The following is a 12,723-nucleotide window of genomic DNA, read 5'->3' as shown; positions in this document are numbered from 1 at the left end:
GTGCTCTGCACACAGTAAGCACTCAATAAATACGACTGAATGAATGAATTTATTACTCTTTTATTTGTACATATTTATTCTATTTATTTTATTTTAATATGTTTTGTTTTGTTCTCTGTCTCCCCCTCCTAGCCTGTGAGCCCACTGTTGGGTAGGGACCGTCTCTAGATGTTGCCCACTTGGACTTCCCAAGCGCTTAGAACAGTGCTCTGCACACCGTAAGCGCTCAATAAATACAATTGCTTGAATGAATGAATGAATGAGTCAGAGGTCATGGGTTCAAATCCCAGCTCCGCCAACTGTCAGCCGCGTGACTTTGGGCAAGTCACTTCGTTTCTCTGGGCCTCAGTGACCTCATCTGGAAAATGGGGATGAAAACTGGGAGCCCCCCGTGGGACAACTTGTTGCCAACTTGTACTTCCCAAGCACTTAGTCCAGTGCTCTGCACACAGTAAGCGCTCAATAAATACGAGTGAATGACAACCTGATCACCTTGTAATAATAATAATGATGGCATTTACTAAGCGCTTACTATGTGCAAAGCACTGTTCTAAGTGGTGGAGCACTGTCCCCAGCGCTTAGAACAGTGCTTTGCACATAGTAAGCGCTTAACAAATAACATCATTATTCTTATTATTGTGTGTAGAGTACCTCGAGAGACCTCCAGTAAGAAAAGTCTAGACTGTGAGCCCGCTGTTGGGTAGGGACCGTCTCTATATGTTGCCAACTTGGGCTTCCCAAGCGCTTAGTACAGTGCTCTGCACACAGTGAGCGCTCAATGACGGAAAGAATAAATGTCATTATTATTGACAAATACAGCAATTATTATTATGGCCAGCCCTGCTCTCTTATAATAATAATAATGGCATTTATTAAGTGCTATGTGCAAAGCACTGTTCTAAGCGCTGCGGAGGTTACAAGGTAATCAGGTTGTCCCATGTGTGGCTCACGGTCTTCATCCCCATTTTCCAGATGAGGGAACCGAGGCCCAGAGAAGCGATGTGACTCGCCCAAAGTCACCCAGCTAACAAGTGGCGGTGGCGGGATTTGAACCCCTGACCTCTGACTCCAAAGCCCGGGCTCTTTCCACTGAGCCACGAAGCGCTCAATAAATACGACCGGCTGAATGAATGGATTCCTCCCATCCTATTCATCTGTCGTTTATTGAGCACTTACTATTCATTCATTCATTCCATCGTATTTATTGAGCGCTTACTGAGCCACACTGCCGCGCCCACCCCATCCCTCCGGACAGTTTCCTTGGCGGGGGGATTCCAGAGAGGGGCTCAACGGAGCCGGGAAGGAGCCCAGCGCTGGAACGGGGCCAACAGGAGACCACGGGCCCGGCGGGAGGGGAAGGACCAGAGAGGTCGACGGATAGAGAAGCAGCGCGGCTCAGTGGAAAGAGCCCGGGCTTTGGAGTCAGAGGTCACGGGTTCAAATCCCGGCTCCACCAACTGTCAGCTGGGTGACTTTGGGCGAGTCACTTCACTTCTCTGTGCCTCGGTTCCCTCATCTGGAAAATGGGGATGAAGACCGTGAGCCCCCCGTGGGACAACCTGATCACCTTGTAACCTCCCCAGGGCTTAGAACAGTGCTTTGCACAGAGTAAGCGCTTAACAAATACCATCATTATTATTATTATTATTTGGAGTCATTGGTCACGGGTTCAAATCCCGGCTCCGCCAACTGTCAGCTGGGGGGACTTTGGGCGAGTCACTTCACTTCTCTGGGCCTCAGTTCCCTCATCTGGAAAATGGGGATGAAGACTGGGACCCCCTGCCTGGGGGACAGCCTGATCACCTTGTAACCTCCCCAGCGTGCCCATAGTAAGCGCTTAATAAATGCCATCATCATTATTATTATTCTCCGGGCCTCAGTTCCCTCATCTGGAAAATGGGGGTGAAGACTGGGAGCCCCCCCGGGGGACAGCCTGATCACCTTGTAACCTCCCCAGCGTGCCCATAGTAAGGGCTTAATAAATGCCATCATCATTATTATTATTCTCCGGGCCTCAGTTCCCTCATCTGGAAAATGGGGGTGAAGACTGGGAGCCCCCCCGGGGGACAGCCTGATCACCTTGTAACCTCCCCAGCGTGCCCATAGTAAGGGCTTAATAAATGCCATCATCATTATTATTCTTCTCCGGGCCTCAGTTCCCTCATCTGGAAAATGGGGGTGAAGACTGGGAGCCCCCCCGGGGGACAGCCTGATCACCTTGTAACCTCCCCAGTGTGCCCATAGTAAGGGCTTAATAAATGCCATCATCATTATTATTCTTCTCCGGGCCTCAGTTCCCTCATCTGGAAAATGGGGGTGAAGATTGGGAGCCCCCCCGGGGGACAGCCTGATCACTTTGTAACCTCCCCAGCGTGCCCATAGTAAGCGCTTAATAAATGCCATCATTATTATTCTTCTCCGGGCCTCAGTTCCCTCATCTGGAAAATGGGGGTGAAGACTGGGAGCTCCCCCGGGGGACAGCCTGATCACCTTGTAACCTCCCCAGCGTGCCCATGGTAAGTGCTTACTAAATGCCATCATCATCATTATTATTATTATTAGAGAAGCAGCGTGGCTAAGAGGAAAGAGCCCAGGCTTTGGAGTCAGAGGTCATGGGTTCAAATCCCGGATCTGCCATCAGCTGTGTGACTTTGGGCAAGTCACTTCACTTCTCTGGGCCTCAGTTACCTCATCTGGAAAATGGGGATTAAGACTGTGAGCCCCAAGTGGGAAAATCTGATCACCTTGTATCCTCCCCAGCACTTAGAACAGTGCTTTGCACATAGTAAGCGCTTAATAAATGCCATTATTATTATTATTCTCTGGGCCTCAGTTCCCTCATCTGGAAAATGGGGATGAAGACTGGGAGCCCCCTGTGGGACAACTTGTAACCTCCCCAGCGTGCCCACAGTAAGCACTTAATAAATGCCATCATCATCATCATTATTATTCTCCGGGCCTCAGTTCCCTCATCTGGAAAATGGGGATGAAGACTGGGAGCCCCCCGGGGGACAACGTGTAACCTCCCCAGCGAGCCCACAGTAAGCGCTTAATATTATTATTCTCTGTGCCTCAGTTCCCTCATCTGGAAAATGGGGATGAAGACTGGGAGCCCCCCAGGGGACAACTTGTTGCCAACTTGTAACCTCCCCAGCGTGCCCACAGTAAGCGCTTAGTAAGTGCCATCATTATTATTATTATTCTCTGGGCCTCAGTTCCCTCATCTGGAAAATGGGGATGAAGACTGGGAGCCCCCCGGGGGACAAGTTGTTTCCAGCTTGTAACCTCCCCAGCGTGCCCATAGTAAGCGCTTAATAAATGCCATTATTATTATTATTATTATTATTCTCTGGGCCTCAGTTCCCTCATCTGGAAAGTGGGGATGAAGACTGGGAGCCTGCTGGGGGACAACTTGTTGCCAACTTGTAACCTCCCCAGCATGCTCATAGTAAGCGCTTAATAAATGCCATCATCATTATTCTTCTTCTTCTCTGGGCCTCAGTTCCCTCACCTGGAAAATGGGGATGAAGACTGGGAGCCCCCCAGGGGACAACTTGTTGCCAACTTGTAACCTCCCCAGCGTGCCCATAGTAAGCGCTTAATAAGTGCCATCATTATTATTCTTCTTCTCTGGGCCTCAGTTCCCTCATCTGGAAAATGGGGATGAAGACTGGGAGCCCCATCATCATCATTATTATTATTCTTCTCTGGGCCTCAGTTCCCTCATCTGGAAAATGGAGATGAAGACTGGGAGTGCCCCGGGGGACAACTTGCATCCTCCCCAGCGTGCCCACAGTAAGCGCTTAATAAGTGCCATCATTATTATTATTATTATTCTCTGGGCCTCAGTTCCCTCATCTGGAAAATGGGGATGAAAACTGGGAGCCCCCCGGGGGACAACCTGATCACCTCGTAACCTCCCCAGCGTGCCCATAGTAAGCGCTTAATAAATGCCATCATCATTATTATTCTTCTCTGGGCCTCAGTTCCCTCATCTGGAAAATGGGGATGAAGACCGGGAGCCCCCCGGGCCACGACGTGTAACCTCCCCAGCGTGCCCACAGTAAGCGCTTAATATTATTATTCTCTGGGCCTCAGTTCCCTCATCTGGAAAATGGGGATGATGACTGGGAGCCCCCCGTGGGACAACTTGTAACCTCCCCAGCGTGCCCACAAGTAAGCGCTTAATATTATTATTCTCTGGGCCTCAGTTCCCTCACCTGGAAAATGGGGATGAAGACCGGGAGCCCCCCCCCCGGGGGACAACTTGTAACCTCCCCAGCGTGCCCACAGTAAGCGCTTAATATTATTATTCTCTGGGCCTCAGTTCCCTCATCTGGAAAATGGGGATGAAGACCGGGAGCCCCCCGGGGGGACAACTTGTAACCTCCCCAGCGTGCCCACAAGTAAGCGCTTAATCTTATTCTTCTCTGGGCCTCAGTTCCCTCACCTGGAAAATGGGGATGAAGACCGGGAGCCCCCCCGGGGGACAACCTGTTGCCAACTCGTAACCTCCCCAGCGTGCCCATAGGAAGCGCTTAATAAACGCCGTCATTATCATTATTAATATTATTATTCCGAGGACTCTGTTCGTCTACAGACAGCTCCGACGCGTTAAAAAAAGGAAAATCCGAGCGAACGGCGAGGAGCCAGCCCCCTGATATTCCGCCTCTGCCCGCTGTGCCCCCAAACCCTGCCCTTCGGGCATCCGTGGAAGGAGGCGGAGGCGGCGGAGCCCGAGGGTCCTGCCCATCCTCCGGGGGGGACGAATGTCCGGAAAAGTCCGGCTCCGGCTTCAGGAGTAGGGAGGGCCCGGCCCCGCCGCTCACATCGGGTAGTTGAGAACCACGTCTTGCTTGGCGAGTTCCAGCAACATGGGGTCGTCGAAAAACTTGCTGATGCTTACGTCTTCACTCAGGCCCTGCGGCGGAGAGAAGGAGAGACGGAGACGGGGTGAGGCCCGAGGGGCAAGCGGGGGGACGGGGGGCGGCGTTTCGGGAAAACGCGGCCGTCGCCCCTCCTTTTGGGCCTCGCGCGGGAAGTCGGGAAACGCGGTGGGCGGCTCCCGGTTGCCCCCCCCGCCGGCATAGTAGTAGCAATCAATCAATCAATCGTATTTATTGAGCGCTTACTATGTGCAGAGCACTGTACTAAGCGCTTGGGAAGTACAAATTGGCAACCTATAGAGACAGTCCCTACCCAACAGTGGGCTCACAGGCTAAAAGGGGGAGACAGAGAACAAAACCAAGCATACTAACAAAATAAAATAAATAGGATAGATAGCAATCAATCAATCAATCGTATTTATTGAGCGCTTACTATGTGCAGAGCACCGGACTAAGCGCTTGGGAAGTACAAATTGGCAACACATAGAGACAGTCCCTTACCCAACAGTGGGCTCACAGTCTAAAAGGGGGAGACAGAGAACAGAACCAAACATACCAACAAAATAAAATAAATAGGATAGAAATGTACAAGATAAGTAAATAAATAACTAGAGTAATAAATATGTACAAACATATATACATATAAGCAGGTGCTGTGGGGAAGGGAAGGAGGTAAGATGGGGGGATGGAGAGGGGGACGAGGGGGCGAGGAAGGAAGGGGCTGAGTGTGGGAAGGCCTCCTGGAGGAGGTGAGCTCTCAGTAGGGCCTTGAAGGGAGGAAGAGAGCGAGCTGGGCGGAGGGGCAGAGGGATTGGGGGCATTCCAGGCCCGGGGGAGGACGTGGGCCGGAGAGTCGATGGCGGGACAGGCGAGAGCGAGGTACGGGGAGGAGATCAGCGGCGGAGGAGCGGGGTGTGCGGGCTGCGATGGACAAGGAGAGAAGGGAGGGGAGGGAGGAGGGGGCCAGGGGATGGATGGACAGCCTGGAAGCCCAGGGGGAGGAGTTTCTGCCCGATGTGCAGATTGATTGGGAGCCACTGGAGATTTTTGAGGAGGGGAGTAATATGCCCAGAGCGTTTCTGGACAAAGATAATCCGGGCAGCAGCATGAAGTATGGATTGAAGTGGAGAGAGACACGAGGATGGGAGATCAGAGATACGATAATGATGATCATCGTGGTATGTTTTGTCATCTGTCTCCCCCTTCTAGACTGTGAGCCCGCTGTTGGGTAGGGGCCGTCTCTATATGTTGCCAACTTGGACTTCCCAAGCGCTTAGTCCAGTGCTCTGCACACAGTAAGCGCTCAATAAATATGACAATGAATGAATGAATGTAGCTGTATTTCTATTTATTCTGATGACTTGACACCTGCCTCCAGGTTTTGTTTTGTTGTCTGTCTCCCTCTTCTAGACCGTGAGCCCATCAGGCAGAAACTCCTCACCCTGGGCTTCCAGGCTGTCCGTCCATCCCCTGGCCCCCTCCTCCCTCCCCTCCCTTCTCTCCTTGTCCATCGCAGCCCGCACCCTCCGCTCCTCCACCGCTAATCCCCTCCCCGTACCTCGTTCTCGCCTGTCCCGCCGTCGACCCCCGGCCCACGTCCTCCCCCGGGCCCGGAATGCCCCCAATCCCTCTGCCCATCCGCCGAGCTAGCTCTCTTCCTCCCTTCAAGGCCCTGCTGAGAGCTCACCTCCTCCAGGAGGCCTTCCCAGACTGAGCCCCTTCCTTTCTCTCCCCCTCGTCCCCCTCTCCATCCCCCCCATCTTACCTCCTTCCCTTCCCCACAGCACCTGTATATATGGATATATGTTTGTACATATTTATTACTCTATTTATTTATTTACTTTACTTGTACATATCTATTCTATTTATTTTATTTTGTTAGTATGTTTGGTTTTGTTCTCTGTCTCCCCCTTCTAGACTGTGAGCCCACTGTTGGGTAGGGACTGTCTCTATATGTTGCTAACTTGGACTTCCCAAGCGCTTAGTACAGTGCTCTGCACATAGTAAGTGCTTAATAAATACGATTGATTGATTGATTGATAGATATATACAGGTGCTGTGGGGAGGGGAAGGAGGTAAGGTGAGGGGGCTCAGTCGGGGAAGGCCTCCTGGGCTTCCAGTTTCTAATACAGCGCTCCGCACACAGTGAGCGCTCAATCAATATGACTGAATGAATTGAATTCATTCATTCAATCGTGTTTCTTGAGCGCCTGCTGTGTGCAGAGCGCCGTACTAAGCGCTTGGGAAGTTTAAGCTTAAGGCCCTGCTGAGAGCTCACCTCCTCCAGGAGGCCTTCCCAGACAGAGCCCCTTCCTTCCTCTCCCCCTCTCCATCCCCCCCATCTTACCTCCTTCCCTTCCCCACAGCACCTGGATATATGTATTTATGTCTGCACATATTTATTACTCTATTTATTTATTTATTTTACTTGTACATATCTATTCTATTTATTTTATTTTGTTAGTATGTTTGGTTTTGTTCTCTGTCTCCCCCTTTTAGACTGTGAGCCCACTGTTGGGTAGGGACCGTCTCTATGTGTTGCCAATTTGTACTTCCCAAGCGCTTAGTACAGTGCTCTGCACATAGTAAGTGCTTAATAAATACGATTGATTGATTGATTGATAGATATATACAGGTGCTGTGGGGAGGGGAAGGAGGTAAGGTGAGGGGGCTCAGTCGGGGAAGGCCTCCTGGGCTTCCAGCTTCTAATACAGCGCTCTGCACACAGTGAGCGCTCAATGAATAAGACTGAATGAATTGAATTCATTCATTCAATCGTGTTTATTGAGCGCCTGCTGTGTGCAGAGCGCCGGACTAAGCGCTTGGGAAGTCCAAGCTGGCGACATATTTGTACTTCCCAGGCGCTTAGTACAGTGCTCTGCACATAGTAAGCGCTCAATAAATACAATTGATGATGATGATGATGATAATCCCCGTTTTACAGGTGAGGGAACTGAGGCCTAGAGAAGTGAAGGGACTTGCCCAAAGTCACACAGCTGACAGTTGCCAGAGTCAGGATCTGAACCCATGGCCTCGAGCTCTTTCCACCGAACCGCGCTGCTCTGCTCTGACTCCCGGGCCCGGGCTCTTTCCACTAGGCCACACCGCTTCTCTGAAATTTATATTTATGGATGATAGAAATCCTCATACCCATTCTCCTCTGAAATTTATATTTATGTATGATAAAGACTGAGCCCCTTCCTTCCTCTCCCCCTCCTCCATTCCCCCATTTTACCTCCTTCCCTTCCCCACAGCACCTGTATAGATGTTTGTACATATTTATTACTCTATTTATTTATTTATTTTACTCGTACATATCTATTCTATTTATTTTATTTCGTTAGTATGTTTGGTTTTGTTCTCCTATGATTCCACCTTACCTCCTTCCCTTCCCCACAGCACCTGTATGTATGGATATATGTTTGTACAGATTTATTACTCATTTATTTATTTATTTTACTTGTACCTGTCTATTCTATTTATTTTATTTCGTTAGTATGTTTGGTTTTGTTCTCTGTCTCCCCCTTCTAGCCTGTGAGCCCGCTGTTGGGTAGGGACTGTCTCTCTATGTTGCCAACTTGGACTTCCCAAGCGCTTAGTACAGTGCTCTGCACATAGTAAGCGCTCAATAAATACGATTGATGATGATGATGATGAAGTCCAAGCTGGCGACATAAGTGAGATGAAGGAAGTGGCGGAGCCGGGATGGGCTCCCGGTCCCAGGCTCTAGCCTCGACGTTCCCAGGGTTCGTCGGTCCCCGGTCCCAGGCCGTGGGGGAGGCCGGACGGCCGTGGGCACTGCCCTCATCGCTTGGGTGGCAAAGGGCGGCCCGGGGCGGCCCGGGGCGGGGGGCGAAGGCGCCGTACCTTCCTGCGCCGCGTTTTGATCATGAATTCTCGCGCCAGGTGAGGGGCGGGCTGCGGCTCCAGGGGACGGATGACGATGCTCTTGTCCAGCGGATCTCCGGGCACGATCTGTAACGCAGAGGGGCCGAGGATAATAATAATAATTATTATTATTAAGCGCTTACTATGTGCCAAGCACTGTTCTAAGCGCTGGGGAGGTTACCAGGTCATCAGGCTGTCCCACGGGGGGCTCACCCTTTTAATCCCCATTTTCCAGACGAGGGAACTGAGGCCCAGAGAAGTGAAGCGACTTGCCCGAAGTCACCCAGCTGACAAGTGGCGGAGCCGGGATTTGAACCCAGGACCTCTGACTCCAAAGCCCGGGCTCTTTCCACTGAGCCACGCTGCTCTAGTCATTCATTCATTCAATCGTATTTATTGATGATGATGATGGCATTTATTAAGTGCTTACTATGTGCAAAGCACTGTTCTAAGCACTGGGGAGGTTACAAGGTGATCAGGCTGTCCCACGGGGGGCTCACAGTCTTCATCCCCATTTTACAGATGAGGTAACTGAGACACAGAGAAGTGAAGTGACTTGCCCAAAGTCACACAGCTGACAAGTGGCAGAGCTGGGATTTGAACCCAGGACCTCTGACTCCAAAGCCCGGGCTCTTTCCACTGAGCCATGCTGCTCTAGTCATTCATTCATTCAATCGTATTTATTGATGATGATGATGGCATTTATTAAGTGCTTACTATGTGCAAAGCACTGTTCTAAGCACTGGGGAGGTTACAAGGTGATCAGGCTGTCCCATGGGGGGCTCACAGTCTTCATGCCCATTTTACAGATGAGGTAACTGAGACACAGAGAAGTGAAGTGACGTGCCCAGTCACACAGCTGACAAGTGGCAGAGCTGGGATTTGAACCCAGGACCTCTGACTCCAAAGCCCGGGCTCTTTCCACTGAGCCACACTGCTCTAGTCATTCATTCAATCATATTTATTGGTGATGATGGCATTTATTAAGCACTTACTATGTGCAAAGCGCTGTTCTAAGCGCTGGGGAGGATACAAGGTGATCAGGTTGTCCCACGAGGGGCTCACAGTCTTCACCCCCATTTTGCAGATGAGTTAACTGAGGCCCAGAGAAGTCACTTGCCCAAAGTCACGCAGCGGACAATTGGCGGGGCCGGGATTAGAACCCATGACCTCTGACTCCCGAGCCCGGGCTCTTTCCACTGAGCCACGCTGCATGGTACTAAGCGCTTGGGAAAGTACGATACAACTTAACCTCCCTTCTAGACTGTGAGCCCAAGCGCTTAGTACAGTGCTCTGCACACAGTAAGCGCTCAATAAATACAATTGATGATGTTGGGTTGCCAACTTGGACTTCCCCAGCGCTTAGTCCAGTGCTCTGCACACAGTAAGCGCTCAATAAATACGATTGAATGAATGAATGAATGAATGAACAGAACTAGCAAACACATTCCCCGCCCCTAAGCCTGTCCTCTCTGCCTAACCTTATCGTGGGCAGGGAATGTGTCTGTGTAGTGTTATATTGTACTCTCCCAAACGCTTCGTACAGTGCTCTGCCAACAGGAAGCGCTCAATAAATACAACTGACTGACAATGAATGAATGAATGAGCAGGGCGTTTAGGTGAAGTTTTCTGTTTTGTTTTGTTCTCTGTCTCCCCCATTTAGACTGTGAGCGCACTGTTGGGTAGGGACTGTATATGTTGCCAACTTGGACTTCCCAAGCGCCTAGTATGGTGCTCTGCACACAGTAAGCGCTCAATAAATACGACTGAATGAATGAATAAATGAATGAACAGAACTAGCAGACACATTCCCCGCCCCTAGGCCTGTCCTCTCTGCCTAACCTCATCGTGGGCAGGGAATGTATCTGTGTAGTGTTGTTATATTGTACTCTCCCAAACGCTCCGTACAGTGCTCTGCCAACAGGAAGCGCTCAATAAATACGACTGAATGAATGAACGAACGAGCGGGGCGGGTTTGGGTGACGTTTTAATGTTTTGTTCTCTGTATGTTTTGTTCTCTGTCTCCCCCATTTAGACTGTGAGTCCACTGTTGGGTAGGGACCGTCTCTATATGTTGCCAACTTGGACTTCCCAAGCGCTTAGTCCAGTGCTCTGCACACAGTAAGCGCTCAATAAATACGGTTGAATGAATGAATAAATGAATGAACAGAACTAGCAGACACATTCCTCGCCCCTAGGCCTGTCCTCTCTGCCTAACCTCATTGTGGGCAGGGAACGTATCTGTGTAGTGTTGTTATATTGTACTCTCCCAAACGCTCCGTACAGTGCTCTGCCAACAGGAAGCGCTCAATAAATACGACTGAATGAATGAATGAACGAGCGGGGTGGGTTTGAGTGACGTTTTATGTTTTGTTCTCTGTCTCCCCCATCTAGACTGTGAGCCCACTGTTGGGTAGGGACCGTCTCTAGACGTTGCCAACTTGGACTTCCCAAGCGCTCAGTCCAGTGCTCTGCACACAGTAAGCGCTCAATAAATACGATTGAATGAATGAATGAATGAAGTCTGCATCCTGGGGGGCGGTGGGGAAGCGGCCCCCTCTTGTCCCCGACCAATGTCATACCTGCCAGTGGTGGAAGACGGAGAGGGAGAAGGCCTGCCCCTGGGTGTGCGTGCGGAGGTCCGTCTCGAAGCCGAAGGAGTCGATGGCCGGGATGAAGGCTTTGATGGTGTAGAGCGGCGAGCCCGGGATGGGTGCGTCCTGAGTCACGTGGCCCCTGGACCGGCCGAACGCCCCCCAAACAGTGAGCCCCCCGGCCCGGGCCCGCCCGCCTTCCCCCCTCCGGCGAGCCCGCTCCCCAACCCCGGGCCCTCTCCACTGGCAATGCCGCCGAGGAAGACGGTTCGGTCCACCCTGGCCCCAATGCGGAGGGCAGTGTAAGAAAACCCCCTCAGGTTGGGACACGGGAGGATTTCGGGGGCCGAGACGGCAACGCCCAGCCAGCAGTTGGGCCCTGCTCCCGGCCTTGGCTCTCATCATCATCATCATCATCAATCGTATTTATTGAGCGCTTACTGTGTGCAGGGCACTGTACTAAGCGCTTGGGAAGTCCAAGTTGGCAGCATCTAGAGACAGTCCCTACCCAACAGTGGGCTCACAGTCTAGAAGGGGGAGACAGAGAACAAAACCAAACGTACTAACAAAATAAAATAGAGTAGATATGTACAAGTAAAATAAATAGAGCAATAAATACGTGCAAACTTATATACAGGTGCTGCGGGGAAGGGAAGGAGGTAGGATGGGGGGGATGGAGAGGGGGACGAGGGGGAGAGGAAGGAAGGGGCTGAGTGTGGGAAGGCCTCCTGGAGGAGGTGAGCTCTCAGTAGGGCCTTGAAGGGAGGAAGAGAGCGAGCTTGGCGGATGGGCAGAGGGATTGGGGGCATTCCAGGCCCGGGGGAGGACGTGGGCCGGGGGTCAATGGCGGGACGGGCGAGAACGAGGTACGAGGAGGAGATTAGCAGCGGAGGGTGCGGGCTGCGATGGAGAAGGAGAGAAGGGAGGTGAGGGAGGAGGGGGCCAGGGGATGGATGGATGGACAGCCTGGAAGCCCAGGGGGAGGAGTTTCTGCCCGATGTGCAGATTGATTGGTAGCCACTGGAGATTTTTGAGGAGGGGAGTAACACGCCCAGAGTGTTTCTGGACAAAGACAATCCGGGCAGCAGAATCTGCCCCTCGCCCCCCTCTCCATCCCCCATCTTACCTCCTTCCCTTCCCCACAGCACCTGTATATATGTATATATGTTTGTACATATTTTTTACTCTATTTATTTATTTTACTTGTACATACTTATTCTATTCATTTTATTTTGTTAGTATGTTTGGTTTTGTTCTCTGTCTCCCCCTTCGAGACGGTGAGCCCACTGTTGGGTAGGGACTGTCTCTATATGTTGCCAACTTGTACTTCCCAAGCGCTTAGTCTAGTGCTCTGC

At 51.3% G+C, this 12,723-nt stretch overlaps 1 protein-coding gene across 1 annotated transcript in view; it reads right to left on the bottom strand.

Annotated features, from left to right (window-relative positions):
* Positions 1-4,554: 4,554 nt before the first annotated feature.
* The window catches only part of EFTUD2 (elongation factor Tu GTP binding domain containing 2), an 85,478-nt gene continuing 77,309 nt past the window's right edge, over positions 4,555-12,723 (bottom strand). Inside the window, exons 26-28 of the mRNA XM_038754394.1 lie at positions 11,357-11,510; positions 8,754-8,861; positions 4,555-4,921 (exon numbers count right to left, since the gene is read on the bottom strand). Of these exons, the coding sequence (XP_038610322.1) occupies positions 4,826-4,921; positions 8,754-8,861; positions 11,357-11,510 (358 nt within the window). The 3' untranslated portion in view covers positions 4,555-4,825. The remainder of the gene's footprint in view (positions 4,922-8,753; positions 8,862-11,356; positions 11,511-12,723) is intronic.

Source organism: Tachyglossus aculeatus, chromosome 11 (assembly GCF_015852505.1).
Source record: "Tachyglossus aculeatus isolate mTacAcu1 chromosome 11, mTacAcu1.pri, whole genome shotgun sequence".
Lineage (NCBI taxonomy): Eukaryota > Metazoa > Chordata > Mammalia > Monotremata > Tachyglossidae > Tachyglossus > Tachyglossus aculeatus.
The sequence above is the reverse complement of the archived record's forward strand: the minus strand, read 5'-3'. Positions and strand labels throughout refer to the sequence as shown.